The sequence below is a fragment of the Sardina pilchardus genome, chromosome 4 (genome assembly GCF_963854185.1).
Source record: "Sardina pilchardus chromosome 4, fSarPil1.1, whole genome shotgun sequence".
In the NCBI taxonomy this organism is placed as follows: domain Eukaryota; kingdom Metazoa; phylum Chordata; class Actinopteri; order Clupeiformes; family Clupeidae; genus Sardina; species Sardina pilchardus.
The window spans coordinates 26,659,751-26,677,330 of NC_084997.1; the positions used below are offsets into that span (position 1 = coordinate 26,659,751).

General features: G+C 39.3%; 1 protein-coding gene across 1 annotated transcript in view; it reads right to left on the reverse strand.

Moving 5' to 3' along the window:
- Positions 1 to 469: 469 nt before the first annotated feature.
- The window catches only part of LOC134078715 (uncharacterized), a 33,105-nt gene continuing 15,994 nt past the window's right edge, over positions 470 to 17,580 (reverse strand). Inside the window, exons 10-16 of the mRNA XM_062534837.1 lie at positions 12,495 to 12,569; positions 12,202 to 12,291; positions 8,714 to 8,788; positions 8,421 to 8,510; positions 3,493 to 3,570; positions 3,200 to 3,289; positions 470 to 2,360 (exon numbers count right to left, since the gene is read on the reverse strand). Coding sequence (XP_062390821.1) covers positions 2,353 to 2,360; positions 3,200 to 3,289; positions 3,493 to 3,570; positions 8,421 to 8,510; positions 8,714 to 8,788; positions 12,202 to 12,291; positions 12,495 to 12,569 — 506 coding nt within the window. The 3' untranslated portion in view covers positions 470 to 2,352. The remainder of the gene's footprint in view (positions 2,361 to 3,199; positions 3,290 to 3,492; positions 3,571 to 8,420; positions 8,511 to 8,713; positions 8,789 to 12,201; positions 12,292 to 12,494; positions 12,570 to 17,580) is intronic.

Genomic DNA, 17,580 nt, shown 5'->3' on the forward strand with positions numbered 1-17,580 from the left:
ATTCATGAGCATTAACTTCAGTAACCTGTCTGTTGTCCAAGATAGAAGGGCAGGAGCTACATGTAAGCTATCTGTGGCCTGTCTGTTGTCTAAGAGAGAAGGGCAGGAGCTAAGCTATCTGTGGCCTGTCTGTTGTCCGAGAGAGGAGGCCAGGAGCTAAGCTATCTGTGGTCTGTCTGTTGTCTAAGACAGAGGGGCAGGAATATACAGTATGCTGTGGCCTGTCAGTTGTCCAAGACAGAGGAGCAGGAGCTAAGCTACTGTATCTGTGGCCTGTCAGTTGTCAGTTGTCTAAGACAGCTAAGCTATCTGTTGTCCATGAGAGAAGGGCAGGATCTAATCTATCTGTGGCCTGTCTGTTGTCTAAGACAGAGGAGCAGGATCTAATCTATCTGTATCTGTGGCAACATAGGGAAGTGTAAGAGATAGGGGCCAGGGACATGAGAAATCTAGCAAAAACAAACCCCAATAGTTGTAGATAATATACATATTTAATTTAAACTATAATTGCAGTTAGTAGATTAAAAAAATATATACATTTGGAATACAATTTTAAAAAAAAAGAGTGAGCGAAAGGAAAGGAAGGTGCTACGTCTCTGTGTGTGTGGTGTTTATTTTAAGACTGTTAGTTTATCTGATGCTGTGATAATGGGCATTTGTATAATTCAGTAGTCTGCTGTTGCAAACACGCAAACAAAAAACATGCAATGGATGTAGCAAAAACAACAACAACCCCCCCCCCACACACACACACACACACACTTTTATACAGACTTATATACAGACAGCGTGGCACACATATTTATATACTTACCCTACAGTCACACAGGCTACAAGAGACAGCGACAACTCCACCAACTTGTCGTTGAGTGGGGAGGTGATTTGCGGGTGATTGATGGCTAACGATTTCTGCGTGATAGGTGGCTGACCGATAGCTTGTACATACCTTCAGATATATTTTTTGACTTGATTTTGATTTTTTGGACTTTGAAGTTCATAAGGCATCAAATCCTGAACTTACTTATTCGTACAGAAATACTGCCTTCGATTAGTTAGCTCCGCTATCTTATATAAAATGTTCAACTTTACTTTCAAACAAGGAAAGTCACGCTGCCTTCAATCCGATTGGTAGTCGCTTTGCCGCTTCGCTCAACATTTGCATAAAATAGCCTTCTTGTCTATTTTGGCCCCGCCTTGCTCGCGACAGCAGCAAGCTTGTCGCTTGTCTCTGGCAAACGTCCACTGTTGAAAATGAATGGTACTCTGCAGCTTTGTAGATTGTGTGACTGCAGGGTTAGCCTGCTCGCAACATGAAACCTCTTAAAAATCACTAACAAATCACTAACAGTTTGAAAACACAATCTGGCTGTACACAACAGACCCCTTGGCAGCAGGTTATAACCAGTTGAAATGGTCTCCTGTGGCTCAGGCAAGACCTTCTGACCTTTGGGAAAATATGTCTCACAGATACTGTACTGTACATTCAGTGCTGCAGCACTTTTTATTACAAGATTTTATAATACAAAAATCTGTCTATCTATCTAAATATTGCTAGTGGTGAAATTCATCCAAAATGACAACTCCCGAACCCCCCCACCCCCCCCACACACGCAACAAAATGTTCAAATAAAAATGTACAAATACTGCTGACATAAATAATGACAGACCATTCAGTCGTCTCATTCATGAACCACACATACAATAATAAATCCACAAATACAGTGATTCATAAATGTGTACATACAGTAAGTATATACATGTTTGTACATACGTATGCACATATTTGGAATCAAAATATTCATAAAATGATATTAGTATTGGAGCATGCCAAAGCATTAATATCACTGACCACAGTAAGATATCGAGGCTAAATCCCTCTGTCTCTTAACCCCCCAAATTCTGAATTCCTTGCATGTGTGTTAGTTTGTGTGTTTGTGTATCATTTGGAGCAGCTGGAGCAAAGCAAAGACATTGCTTCTGGAGGTGGTCCATGTCCATATAGTTCGTTGTCTTATTGGCTGTATTCATTGGCTAGCATTCTTGTTTCAAATAGAAGAATGTCTCAATACCATCCGTACAATTATGTATCAAATGTGGGGCCTTCTTTTTAAAAATGAATAAAACAAACAAAAAGGGACAAAAGTATGTCTTCTGTGGTGCATTGGTGTAGCAATGATGTAGCATCTTCAACACATTCACATTTAAGCTCATAATGAGATCATTTGAAGTCATTTGTTCCAGGATAACTATCATTGGGCTTTAGCCAAATAAGTAACAAGGCAGAATATAAAATGATATTAATCCACAGGGACATGCCTTGGCACAGTTCCTCCTCTTCAGCTCCCTTCCTGTTCAAACGGCTACAAGACAAAACGTAACAGGCTTCAAAAACAATATTTTCTACATAAAGATCACATCATAATTAGAATTTACCATAGCTTATAGGTTTAACGATAGCTTTATATACAGTACAGTGCATATACAGCAGGTTGGAAATTATTACATTTGAAATATCACTCTCCTTCATTTTTTCTTGGTTCTAAAAACAAGCAAAATACCAATTTCAGCCGTTACAAGAACACAATGTGATGTGACAATGTGAAACAGAGAGGTCCTACTTAACACTGTGTCATATAAGAATGTCAAGCACCCTGTACCGGTTGAAACAAGGCCCATAATTACGCCCCAATGGATAAATATCAGACTCATATTCGTGAGTATGACAACGTCAGGCTAACAAACAGTATGAAATACTATAGAACATGTTTTATGTGGAAGTGTTACATGAACGGATCTAGATGGAGTCAAACCCACAGAAGAGTTAAGCTAAATAGACAGATACTGGTGAAAAAAATGACAGGTAAGATAAGTCCCCCACCCTCCCCTTTCCCTCTTTCTCCCTCCCTGGCCTGACTTGAACAGCAGGTCCCTTTTCCAATCTGTGATTAGCTTGAGGATGCTTAAGTTAGATGGTAGGTTTTCTGTCTCATTTTTCCCAGAAATAGTTTTCTAGAGATGTATAGCCTGACTACACTCCCAGCAATGCAAAGAGTTTGTGTTGGGCCAGAGAAGGATTCAGCTACAAGGCAAATCAATCATTACATCCTGTTTAAAATGTACAATAGATTAATTAGCGCATATGCAGTAAACTGAATCACATGGGCATTATGGTATTTGTCTCTGGGGAACGCCAGCATACCTTCTTTATTGTTTGACGGGGTCTCAGGCGAACCATGCTCATCCCCTGGCTTCTCAGCAGTGTGGTTGTTCACAGTCTGAGGTGCTGAGTCTGAAAACAAGCACAATATAATTTTCAGCCATCACAAGCACACAGCAATATGACAAAGTGAATAATTTATACAACACTACTGATTAACAGTTTAATATGGTACCATATAAGAACAATTCATAAAAACATTATGTCAAATTATCACCATAAGGACATGATTAAATACTATAGCATACTTTACACATCCAAAAACAAAATCAAACCTTTGGTTGGTTGGCTGTCAGGCACAGCGTCAACCTCTGGCTTCTCAGCAGGCTGCTTTCCGGCATCTTCTGTGGTGTCTGAACACATGCAAAGTACAATTTTCAGCTATGTATCATTTTCTCATATATTACTATATACAGTAGAAGTAATTAGCGTGATATGGTCACCAATTAAAGGAACCGTATGTAGGATTTTGGCAAAAACTGGTACTGCAATCACTTTCACAATACTGTAGAGCAGTGCATCCCCTCCCCCTCCTTCCTGAGTCGAAGTTGGCAACCCGGATGCCGAAACACTACTGACTCGCTGGAGAGTGGCGCATCAGGCCAAAACACACAATATGTAAACATCAACATCAGTTGAGGGCTGCAACTTCACTTTATGAAATTACAATATCCTGGGCAGACTACCATTGTCAGTGATATAAGTATTTGAAGTGAGCATGATTTCTTAACTAAGACTAGTTGATACATACAGTTAAGCCCAAAATTATTAGCCCCCCTGAAATTTTGGAACATTACTCTAAAATTCTCCTTAAATTTTTCATCCCTGATCAAATTTTAAAAATCCAACATTCGCCAGTGTTATTATGTAGAATCTGGTGCATTTTGGAGTGTTAATATATTATTAGGAATGCTTAATCTCAAATTGTGTGAAAAGTGGAGTGGTCAAAATGAATAGCCCCCATGTGATTTTTTTGCTTTTAAACGCACACGACCAACCTGTCACCTTTCAAGCCACACCTTTGCAGTTAGTTAATGTCCAGACAACACCTGAACACCAAACCAGCATTGATTGTTTACCTAAAGACTTCAAGGAACAGGCCTACAGGCACTTGAACACCTGTCTGAGAGGGGACTGCCTTTACAGGCATACTGAAGATAAAGGAAATCTGTCTGGACCTCAGAAAGAACATCATTGAGGCCTATAATATGGAGAAAGGCTATACTGTAATTTCTAGATGCTTCACAGTCTGTAGAACAGCCGTGCAAGGCATCATTACAAAGTACAAAGAGTTCCAAGTTTGTGCATAACAAACCTAAGTGTGGATGAAAATGCTAAATATCTCAATCTAGAGAGAAAAATCATCAGGGATGTTAGCAAGCAACCCTGCACATCCGCCAAAATGATAGTTGCTGACCTTGAGACCTCTGGGGTTAAAGTCTTGAGGAAGACAGTAGCGAGGGATTTTTATTGTGGAGGCCTCCAAGGTTATCGGCTGAGAAAAACCCCTTACTCCAAAAGGGGCGCTTCAAAGTCAGACTGTACTTTGCCCATGCACATTTAAAAGCTAAAAATGAGTTTTGGAAAACTGTCCTTTGGTCTGATGACATTAAACTGGAGCTGTTTGGGCACATGGATGTTGCCTATGTTTGGCGAAAAAAGGGAAGGCCTACAACCATAAAAATACAGTTCCCACAGTGAAGCATGGTGGTAGGAGCATCACGTAATGGGGCTGTTTTGCTGTCTCAGGCACAGGGAGCCTTGTTTGGGTGCATGGGATCATGAAAAAGAAAGATTATGTTGACCTTTTGAGGGATAACATCAAGAGGCCTACTCTTAGTCTAGGCTTAGGTCACCACCAGGTCCTTCAGCATGATAATAACCCAAAGCATAGTGAAGAGTGGTCTAAAACGCCCTAAAGGATACCAAAATCAAGGTGCTGGAATAGCCTACACAGAGACCAGACCTCAACCCCATTGAGAATCTGTGGCACGTGCTTAAAGCAAGAGTCCATACAAGAAAACCATGCAGTTTGAACAAGCTGGAGCTAAAGAGTGCTTAAGAGATATGTGCCAACCTAGTAAAAGACTATTCAAAGAAGTTGTTGTCAGTTGAAGCAAAGAAAGGCTACACTATTGACTATTAATGGTCTGGGGGCTAATAATTTTGAACATGTCAATTTTTGCTTTTCTTGTCTCAAATCAAAGCATGAGTAAACAATGGTCATCAAACTTTGGGGGCATACTGTCTTTGCGCTTCTGTAATCATATAAACTAGGCACATTTTTGGAAATGGTCATTTTCATGTATAAACAAAGGATTATGTCTGAATTCATAAGGGGGGCTAATAATTTTGGGCTTAACTGTAACTCTCACGTTTCAATGCGTGCACTCACTGGCTCTGGCGCGTGGCTCAACTTTGATAGCACTTAGCTAGCCCAATGCATTCATTAGGATCCAAACAGATATGAAGTTAGAAGCGACCAAAAATCTCCATGTTTTCCCTAGGGGTGCAACGGATCGAAAAAGTCACGGTTCGGATCGTTCCTCGGATCAAGAGTCACGGATCGGATCATTTTTCGGATCAGCAAAAAAAAAAAAAAAAAAGACAAGACAAGACAAATAAACATAGTTTTGTCTTTGACGGGATGTTGTAACGTGGCTCAAGCACTTTCAGCATGTGTTTAAAGTAGGCTAGTGTTGTCACGATACCAAAGTTATTGTTTCGATACCGATACTAAGTCAAGAATGACTTTTTCGATGCTTTTTTACAATTTTAGTTGATTTGATGTTTAATCACCTTATATTGAATATTGTGTGATCATTCACACCAGTGGCCATCCAAGATTCTGCTTGACCCTCCACACACAATCTGCATAATTACTAGTAGCTACAAATGTTTAGTCATTTGTGTACTGATTTAGCTATCTTTAATGTGGTGTGTAGGAGTGCGCATAGGAGGTGTGTGTAATTGAGTCCCTGTCGTTTTAAGAAATACGTGAGGGTAATTAGGCTTCAGTCTCTCACGGTTTTATTCTTGAGAAAATAAGTTGGATATAGTGCATGATGACGAGGATATTTCATTAGATAAAATACATGTTAATAAAACTAACAAGTCGAAGAAAATCTTTCTGGGATCATAAAAGAGATGAGTGTCTTGCAATGCTCCTTTATGATTTTAGTGAGCACAAGCTATCTCCAGATGTACAAGTTAGCCAAGGTTGCATAGCTTATTGCTGACATTGAACCCAACAGTAGGCTAAGCCTAAATTACCTAAATATCATAGCATAGGTAGGTGCGCAACAAACTTGAGAGGTAAATGTGCACAAACGAACTTGATATTAGGCTATTATTGTGTTGCTGCTGTGCAGCCACATCAGCACTTAAACTAGCAGCCATGTATTGCTGGTTATGGCATGACCGCTAATAACGTGTGTGAGAGCAGAAAAGACGCGCAGGCAGGCTAGGGGAGCAGAGCCTACGGCTCTGTAGGAAGGGACTAGAAGCATGCCTTGTGGACACGCATGTTACTTCAAAAGAACACACGGACATTATTATTAATAATTATTATAAATCAATCCGCGGATCATGTGTGTGCCGAACCGAATATACTGATCCGAACGGATCACGGATCAATGATGATCCGTTGCACCCCTAGTTTTCCCTATTAAAATACAGTTACACGAGCAAATATGGTTAGACAAAATAAAACGTGATAACTATATTGTGTGGCTGAATAACATTGGGAGCACTTAGACTCTGCGCAGTAATATCCTCACTCCAACGTGAAACTGAAAGTGCAAGAGTGAGGATATTACTGCGCCACACAATATAGTTATCCCTCTTACCTGCATACAAATGCACCACGTTTAATTTTGTCTCACCATACTTGGTCGTGTGACTTCTCGTGTAACTGTATTTTAATAGGGAAAACATGGAGGTGTTTGGTCGCTTCTAACTTCATCTCTGTTTGGATCCTAATGAATGCATCGGGCTAGCTAAGTGCTATCAAAGTTGCGCCGCGTGTCAGAGCCAGTGAGTGCAGGCATTGAAACGTGAGAGGTATGTATCAACTCGTCTTAGTTAAGGGAATACCGTAGTTTAATATGAAAAAACGGTGAAGTGTTCCTTTAATGTCTACTGACATATTAGGGCCATTTTATGATTAACTGAAATGCATTTATTACATACGGTTCCTTTAGACATTATTAAATAGTACCACAGAACTTGTTTGGTGTGGAAGTATTAAATGAATAGACCCAGATACTGCCAACACCACCAAGGACTTAAGCTAAGTAAAGCTAAGCTAAGAAATCAGATAGTGGTTATAAATAAGCTTTTTTTTTTTTTTTCAACCCTCTATGGTTTCTGCATTGTAATTACATGCTATTTACAATTTAGCACATTTACCAGAATGGAACTAGAAGGCAGTTCAATATATTTGCTACAGTTATTAATCAATGATTACAGTATGTCTAACATTAAATAGGCATAATATACTGCCCAACATATACGCCTAGAATAATCATCATCACCTCTGTAATTGATTTATTTGCCATTGCCATTAAATGGTATTATTTCAAGAAGGTGATGATATGTGAATAATTGACATGACACTGATTGTTAAGAGAGAGCTCACGATTAGTATTTGAGTTTGCAAAAACAGCGGAATAGGCTTTCATTCTATGTAATGGCGCCGCAAGTAAGCAGGTTTTGCAGTTGCTTACAGTGATGCAAGTTTATTAGGGATGGAAAGTCATTTATTAGGACTATTGCTACTTTAGGAGGGACATCCAGGGCAACAAAAAAGACGCCCACCCATCTAAAACTATCACTAACGGTCTGTATCCAATCTCAGGTGATTTGCATGACCATTCATCACAGCTGTTGCTTCGATAAGAGGCTACCAGGTCTGTGGGGAGGGGTTGCTGCAAATGAGAGGAGAGGGGCTCTGATCGCACAGTAATTAACTTATACAAACAATTTGTCCAGCCACAATAAAGTCTAGCCTAACCTCTGCTCTATAGACTAACTGCACTCCCAGCAATGCAAAGAGTTTGTGTTGGGCCAGAGATGGATTCAGCTACAAGGCAAATCAATCATTACATCCTGTTTAAAATGTACAATAGATTAATTAGCGCATATGCAGTAAACTGAATCACATGGGCATTATGGTATTTGTCTCTGGGGAACGCCAGCATACCTTCTTTATTGTTTGACGGGGTCTCAGGCGAAGCATGCTCATCCCCTGGCTTCTCAGCAGTGTGGTTGTTCACAGTCTGAGGTGCTGAGTCTGAAAACAAGCACAATATAATTTTCAGCCATCGCAAGCACACAGCAATACGACAAAGTGAATAATGTATATAACACTATTGATTAACAGTTTAATATGGTACCATATAAGAACAATTCATAAAAACATTATGTCAAATTATCACCATAAGGACATGATTAAATACTATAGCATACTTTACACATCCAAAAACAAAATCAAACCTTTGGTTGGTTGGCTGTCAGGCACAGCTTCCTCTGGCTTCTCAGCAGGCTGCGTTCCGGCATCTTCTTTGGTGTCTAAACACATGCAAAGTACAATTTTCAGCTATGTATCATTTTCTCATATATTACTGTTAGGGCTCAGCACGTTAACGCGTTAATATCACGTTAACTCATCAATCAATTAACGCCGATAATTATTCTATCGCGCATTAACGCAGTTTTTATTATTTATTCTATACTCTAAAAGTCTGTTGCTCACAGGTTGGTCACAGGCGTCTCATCACGCATTGAAATTCCATAGCCTACGTTCACGATAGGGATGCACCGATCCGATATTTGGATCGGATATCGGCCCCGATATGAACAAAATAGCTGGATCGGGGATCGGAAAAAATGAGCCGATCCATGGGCCGATCCGAATTTAATATAGTCTCAAAAAAGGCTGAGCCATGACGCGCAACCAGCCATTTAGCGCAGCTCACTGCTGCGGGTTAGAGTGTGCCTCACCTCACTGTGTGCTCTGAGTGTCTAAATTCATGGATGGGATAAATACAGATACCAAATTTATGTCATAGGATCAAAAGAATATCTATACTAACCACCATTTGTCATAGATTAATTACGATCTTCATGCGTTTTGTTGCATTTAGGCAACACGTTAATGTGTAACAGTCAACAAAATAGGCTACTCAAACTAAACACATTGTCATTTTCATCTCATCTGTATAAACTGTTCTTGGTATAAAGACATGCAGATGTTCAAATTGGCTGTTAAAAACTTATCATTTATTAGATAAAACATACAACTTCTACCGTTTACCACCATTCAAACTCCGTGTGAACTAATTAGTTTATCGTGGGGAAACTGCGGGACCGTACCACTATGAGTAAATAGAAGGGTTTCGCGGGTGACACCATTTTGGCAGGGGTGTTTCAATGTATGTCACTAATATGGGATTTTTTATCTGCAAAATTGTTTTTTTTTGTTAGATTTATTATTTAGTAATAACTGTGAACTTGAATTTGAATGCTGTTCCAAGTTGCTGCTGGTGTACAACTGTTTATTTTCAATACTAGTAATATAATCAATAATGGTGATGATAATAATAATAATAATAATAATAATAATAATACATTACCTTTATATCTAAGTGTTATTTGTTAGATTTTTTTAGGAAAGTAATGTTTAGTTAGGCAAAGAATGAAGAATGAAGTCAAGCCTGATGCCTTTAGTCTTTTCCACATGGTGAGGTATACAGTTTATTAATTAACAATGGTATCGGATCGGTATCGGATATCGACTGATACGCAGAGCCCAGGCATCGGTATCGGTATCGGGACTGAAAAAGTCGGATCGGTGCATCCCTAGTAGGGATGCACCGATCCGATATTTGGATCGGATATCGGCCCCGATATGAACAAAATAGCTGGATCGGGGATCGGAAAAAATGAGCCGATCCATGGGCCGATCCGAATTTAATTTAGTTTAAAAAAAGGCTGAGCCATGACGCTCAACCATGCCATTTAGCGCCGATGTAGCAGACAGCTCACTGCTGCGGGTTGAGTGTCATCACCTCACTGTGTGCTCTGAGGGCCAGATGTACTAACACAGCGCTAACAGCGAGTTTTGGTAAACGCAGAATGCGAACGCTGTGCTTGGCTATATTGCGTGGAATTTACTAAGCTGTCACTTCATTACGTTAACTGCGGTCATCCCCGCCCGTTTCCGCCCCCTCTACAGCGCTAGTTGCGTGAACCACAAGCGCAGTTGAATATTGCAATACTAAAAAGAATCCAAGTTTAGCGATCATACATGATACAAAGAGATGTCAATGAGCAGCGACAGACAGAGTAGGCCTAGAAGTTCTACTAATCCACTTAAAAAAATACTTGTGAACTATTTAATGCAGGTAGACTATACGGATATGACTTACAGTAATGCCTGTCTAACAGATTGGGAAGTGTAGGCTATGTCGTGAAAGAGAAAATACGATTTTAGAGAGGCAAACAAAAGTTAAGGTTGCTTTTGACATAGTGTAATGAAGAAAACTGATGCTCTGAATATTGATTCAGCTGACTCTAAACGTTTTTCTAATAGACGCATTTAACCGCAATTTGGATTGCACCTGCTTTCAGAAGGCGGACGTTTTTCAACGCAAAGTAGACGTGCGCTGTTTTCATACATAAGGCGGAATACTTAATCAATCGCTATCAGCACCTCTCCTCCCCTGTACTTGCGCGTTACACCCATTTTCAGCTGATCCGCCCAGGAATTAATATGCATGACACGGAAAAGCGCTAATAGCCATTCTCAGCTCCCATGGCAGGCAGTTTGCGCGTTTCTCTCATTGCGGCGTGTTTGTACATACCATCCCCATGTTTATACGCGCACGTTACGCCTGCAATGGGCGCAAAACGTTAGTACATCTGGCCCTGAGTGTTTAAATTCACGGATGGGATAAATACAGATACCAAATGTATGTCAAAGGATCAAAAGAATGTCTATACTAACCTCCATTTGTCATAGATTAATTACGATCTTCATGCGTTTTGTTGCATTTAGGCAACACGTTTAATGTGTAGTGTAGGCCTAATGTAATGTGTCAACACAAAATAGACTACTCAAACTAAACACATTGTCATTTTCATCTCATATCTGTATAAACTGTTCTTGGTATCAAGACATGCAAATGTTCAAATTGGCTGTTAAAAACTTCTCATTTATTAGATAAAACGTACAACTTCAAGTGCCGTTTACCACCATTCAAACTCCGTGTGAACTAATTAGTTTATCGTGGGGAAACTGCGGGACCGTACCACTATGAGTAAATAGAGGGGTTTCGCGGGTGACACCATTTTGGCAGGGGTGTTTCAATGTATGTCACTAATATGGGATTTTTATCTGCAAAATTGTTTTGATGGATGCATTTGTTAAGTTTCATGTCAGCTAGTTAGATTTATTATTTAGTAATAACTGTACACTTGAATTTGAATGCTGTTCCAAGTTGCTGCTGGTGCACAACTGTAATGCAATCAATAATGATGATGATAATGATAATAATAATAATAATAATACATTACCTTTATATCTAAGTGTTATTTTGTTAGATTTTTTATTAGGAAAGTAATGTTTAGTTAGGGAAAGAATGTTTAAGTCAAGCCTGATGCTTATAGTCTTTTCCACATGGTGAGGTATTTATTAATTAACAATGGTATCGGATCGGTATCGGATATCGACCGATACGCAGAGCCCGGGCATCGGTATCGGTATCGAGACTGAAAAAGTCGGATCGGTGCATCCCTACTCTATAGACTAACTGCACTCCCAACAATGCAAAGAGTTTGTGTTGGGCCAGAGATGGATTCAGCTACAAGGCAAATCAATCATTACATCCTGTTTAAAATGTACAATAGATTAATTAGCGCATATGCAGTAAACTGAATCACATGGGCATTATGGTATTTGTCTCTGGGGAACGCCAGCATACCTTCTTTATTGTTTGACGGGGTCTCAGGCGAAGCATGCTCATCCCCTGGCTTCTCAGCAGTGTGGTTGTTCACAGTCTGAGGTGCTGAGTCTGAAAACAAGCACAATATAATTTTCAGCCATCGCAAGCACACAGCAATACGACAAAGTGAATAATGTATATAACACTATTGATTAACAGTTTAATATGGTACCATATAAGAACAATTCATAAAAACATTATGTCAAATTATCACCATAAGGACATGATTAAATACTATAGCATACTTTACACATCCAAAAACAAAATCAAACCTTTGGTTGGTTGGCTGTCAGGCACAGCTTCCTCTGGCTTCTCAGCAGGCTGCGTTCCGGCATCTTCTTTGGTGTCTAAACACATGCAAAGTACAATTTTCAGCTATGTATCATTTTCTCATATATTACTGTTAGGGCTCAGCACGTTAACGCGTTAATATCACGTTAACTCATCAATCAATTAACGCCGATAATTATTCTATCGCGCATTAACGCAGTTTTTATTATTTATTCTATACTCTAAAAGTCTGTTGCTCACAGGTTGGTCACAGGCGTATCGTCACGCATTGAAATTCCATAGCCTACGTTCACGAAATCAGGAGATGTACAACAGAAGTGAGAGAAGCCACTGACTGCAGCAGTGCAAGAGCAAGTCACATGTTCACGGTGCACGTTGTCACACGCACGCCTAATGTTTATGTTTTGTGCTGGTTTTGCTGCTACTTTGTTCAAGTGGCATTGATAAGTGAAACAGTCGTTTTTTCCCTACACGGTAACGTTGTTGTATGGCAAGAAAACATTAGCCTTGAGTATTTTGATATTCAGTTGTAAACAAAGACATCTTCCTATGTAGCCCAAGCTGTAAATTGACTGAAGTTCGCTCTATATAGTACTTATCGATTATGCTAACCGTTAGCATTTCTATGGGATTTCTTATAGACATTAGCCATAAGATGACGCATTAGTTTCTATTCTGTAACTTGGAATGATAGCCTACGTGACTGCACTCTAACAAAACATTGAAGGAAATAACTGAAATGTACTCTGTTGTTCTGCTTAGTTTTACAATAAAAGTTTGAAAAGAATTTCAGCATCAGAGTTTCCCTTGGGAAATTGGTTTGCCCTATATCCATCTACTCTAATGTAGCTGGTTAGACTTCATCATTACCACACACACAAGTGGGGGCAGAATTACAAATGTGTCATAGAGTGACAATGCATTGGTTGATTTGGTTAAAAAGTCACAGGTTGGTAATTGATTATAATAGTAATGTTGCTACTCAGGAATAATGAGCTGTAAAGTAACTCAGACTTTTAAAAAACATTTTTTTAAAGGATATCGACTAATCATTGTTATAGTCAAAATCACAAAAAGTATCGAGATATTCTTTTTTGCCCATATCACCCACCCCTATAGGCCTGAATAAAAAATAATTTTGACATTATACTAGGCTAGGCTTATTACAACAAGTATTATGGAAATATCTGACTACACACACACTGTTAAAGGTTTTACCAAAAAAGTGTGTGTACAATAAGCTTTAAATTTGTATTTGTTTTGATTACATTGTGTAAGTTGAGATCTACACTAAATCATTTATTTAACTGCTACTGTATAAACAAAATGCTGATGTTAAATGTTTGCAGAAAAAAAGCTATGGCACTTGCGTTCATATGGCAGCACATTTAAAATAAAAATGTGCTATATATTACTTTGGAATTCATTATTGAGTTTTGCATATAATAATGTGATTAATCATGATTAATCAGGGAAATAATGCGATTAATCTCGATTACAATTTGTAATCGTTGCCCAGCCCTAATTACTATATAGAAGTAATTAGCGTGATATGGTCACCAATTAAAGGAACCGTAGGTAGGATTTTGGCAAAAACTGGTACTGCAATCACTTTCACAATACTGTAGAGTGAAGAATCACTTTCACAATACTGTAGAGAATGAAGAATACAAACAGAGATGAAGTTAGAACCGACCAAACATCTCCATGTTTTCCCTATTGAAATACAGTTACACGAGTAGTCAAACGACCAAGTATGGTTAGACAAAATAAAACGTGATAACTATATTGTGTGGCGGAATAACATTGGAAGCACTTAGACTCTGCGCAGTAATATCCTCACTCCAACGTGAAACTGAAAGTGCAAGAGTGAGGATATTACTGTGCCACACAATATAGTTATCCCTCTGACCTGCTTACAAATGCACCACGGTTTATTTTGTCTCACCATACTTGGTCGTGTGACTACTCGTGTAACTGTATTGTAATAGGGAAAACATGGAGGTGTTTGGTCGCTTCTAACGTCATCTCTGTATATACACATTAGGGCCATTTTATGATTAATTGAAATGCATTTATTACATACGGTTCCATTAAACATTATTAAATAGTACCACCGAACTTGTTTGGTGTGGAAGTATTAAATGAATAGACCCAGATACTGCCAACACCACCAAGTACTTAAGCTAAGTAAAGCTAAGCTAAGAAATCAGATAGTGGTACTAAATAAGCTTTTTTTTTTTTTTTTTAACCCTCATGGTTTCTGGATTGTAATTACATGCTATTTACAATTTAGCACATTTACCAGAATGGAACTAGAAGGCAGTTCAATATATTTGCTACAGTTATTAATCAATGATTACAGTATGTCTAACATTAAATAGGCATAATATACTGCCCAACATATACGCCTAGAATAATCATCATCACCTCTGTAATTGATTTCTTTGCCATATCCATTAAATGGTATTATTTCAAGAAGGTGATGATATGTGAATAATTTACATGACACTGATTGTTAACACTAGAAGCGCCAAGCGCCGGTCATTTGACCGCTGACGCGTATTACTAGAAGCGCCGTGTAGGTTTGACCTAGATATACCTAGAACTGCCGGGCTGCGGTCATTTGACCGCAGTGATTACAAAAAAAAAAAAAATCTTTTCACTCGATTAAATTCCAGGACCCTACGTTCACGACTTTTCCTAAATACGCGTGTTTTGTCACCCAGAATTTTTACATGATCAAAAGCACACCGGTACAAGCTAGTTTAGAGCTATTTTGCGCTCACTTATGTGTAAACACTATGTTGTCTCGCGTTCGGCCATGTTTGTCCAGGCTGCTATTCTCTTTTCTCACAGCAGATGTCGCAAGGATTTCCTGTCAGTCGGGCATGAGAATAATATTTTACCATAAAACATATCGTTTATATGTGCAATATGTATTATATATGTGCTTTATTATAATAACTATTTTTCATTTACATGGCATAGTCTATGGAGGCGATTTACAGTGGTAAAATGCGAGTTTGTTTTGAAAACGTTGCGACAGGCCTACATGTGTAAAAAATATTTTCGTCGTAGCCTATTTATGTGCGTAGGGCGCGTATGCCTACGTACATTCATAGTTGTATATCTTATCTTCTATTTGTAGGCTATCTTTTAAAGCTCAGACTAATGTATAAGCATTTTCTTACATATTTGCTGGACTGACTGAGTTACGTTAAGTCAAACACCTATCCTAACTCAGCCTTTATACAATGTCAAGTGGCGCAGCGTTAACACCCCCGTCTGCAACGCTGGAGACCCAGGTTCACATCTTGGCAGGAGCAAAAGACAGAATCTTATATCGATTGAATTTACTGACCGTTTTTCAACGTTGATGAACAATTATTTTTTGTTAATAGTTTTTAATAACAACCTATCTGAAATAAACGGATGAATCACAATACTGTTTAGGCCTACCATTAACGAAAAATAATTTCGCCAGCCAATAATTTTCTGAGCCAAATAGCCGCCATCTGACAAACTTTGACTAAGCCAGTTAGACTTTTTGCATCTAAAAATAATTATATCATAGTGACACGCGAAAAAATAAACGATGGCTTAGAAACTAGGCCTGCATGAGATTTTCCCACTGGACACACCACATCAGTATTGTGCTCGTTGCTACGATACACAGGACTCACAGTGAGTTGACGACAAAATGACATGGGGGAAAGAAGCAAACAACGTAGCCTGATTTTGATCTCACCTTACATACTTTCCCAATTCCTACGTAGGGCTACTCAGACTTTTGTTAAATCGTCAGGGCCCGGTTGCACAAACACCAAAACCAAAGATTGATGATATGAACCAAATATTCTGGAACATATGGATTTACAGGTGATAGGCTATTAGGCTACTGCTGCGACTTCCACCGTTTCCTTTCCAGAGATTGCTGCGCTGTTCACAACGCAATGAACGCATGCAGTCTACATTGAAGTGAAACGTGCAGAACGTTGTCCAAAACAATACAATAATATTGTGTGTCATGAAAACTGTGGCGGCTGCATTAAGGTTTTGGCTGAGCCAGCTAGCCAGCCAACAACTTCATCAGCCAGCCGTTCTCAAAGCAAATGGCTTCGGGGTCTATACATAACACTATCCATTGCAGCCTATTTGAAACCGATCATCCCCCCTCCCCCATACACTCGTCTAGGCTAGGCCAGAGCGGTAGATAGGGCTAGGCTACAGACATCACCGAGGCATCATTGAGGACAGTTAACTGCCTCCCCACCCCCACCCCATCTATCTGTCCCCTGCATAGGCCTACTAGGCTGTAGGCTGGCTGTTAACTCGTGGAAGAATGCGCAATGTTTCATCGCATATGCGTGTTTCAGAATGTTCGAATTCGCCAGCGTGCGTGTGTGAATAGAAAAGAATAGAATATAGCCTACTTTACTGATGCCTTGTTCAAAAGGACTTCCGACATGAATAGGTTGGGAATCGAACCAGCAACCCTTGGATGCTCAAGCCGAAGCTCTAACCAGTGAGCTACAGCCCTGATTGTTCACACAAGTGAAAATGTGTTTGTAAATGCTGAATCTCGAATTCACATAGAAGTTAGCTTAAATTGTAGAAACGATAGGCCTATAGCTTTTTTTCAGCAGACATCGCAAACATAGCCTACATATTCGCAAAACTGAGAATATCATTCACTCATTATTTTAAATTAGCCTATGCTACTTCTCACGCCTGCCTGCTCAGCATAGCTCTCTCTATCTCCCTCCCTCCGAGGTAGCTAGACCCTATAAGATGCTTCTCCCTAAATGAATGAAAGTTGTTTTAGAAAGTAGCCACGGTAGCCTGTAAAATGCGGCATGAAATCCTGGCTACTGTGTAATTGAAACCAGACTGTTAGGCTCTTTGTTCCAGGTGACCAGGTCCGATCATTTTCGTCGGCGCGAACATATAGGCTACCTATTAAATTAATAGAAGTGAATTTGGGGAGTGAATTAGAACTAGCCACATTCACTTTTAGAGCATTTTAGTTGAAAGTCAAGTTTGCTTAAGGTTTGTTCAAGAACT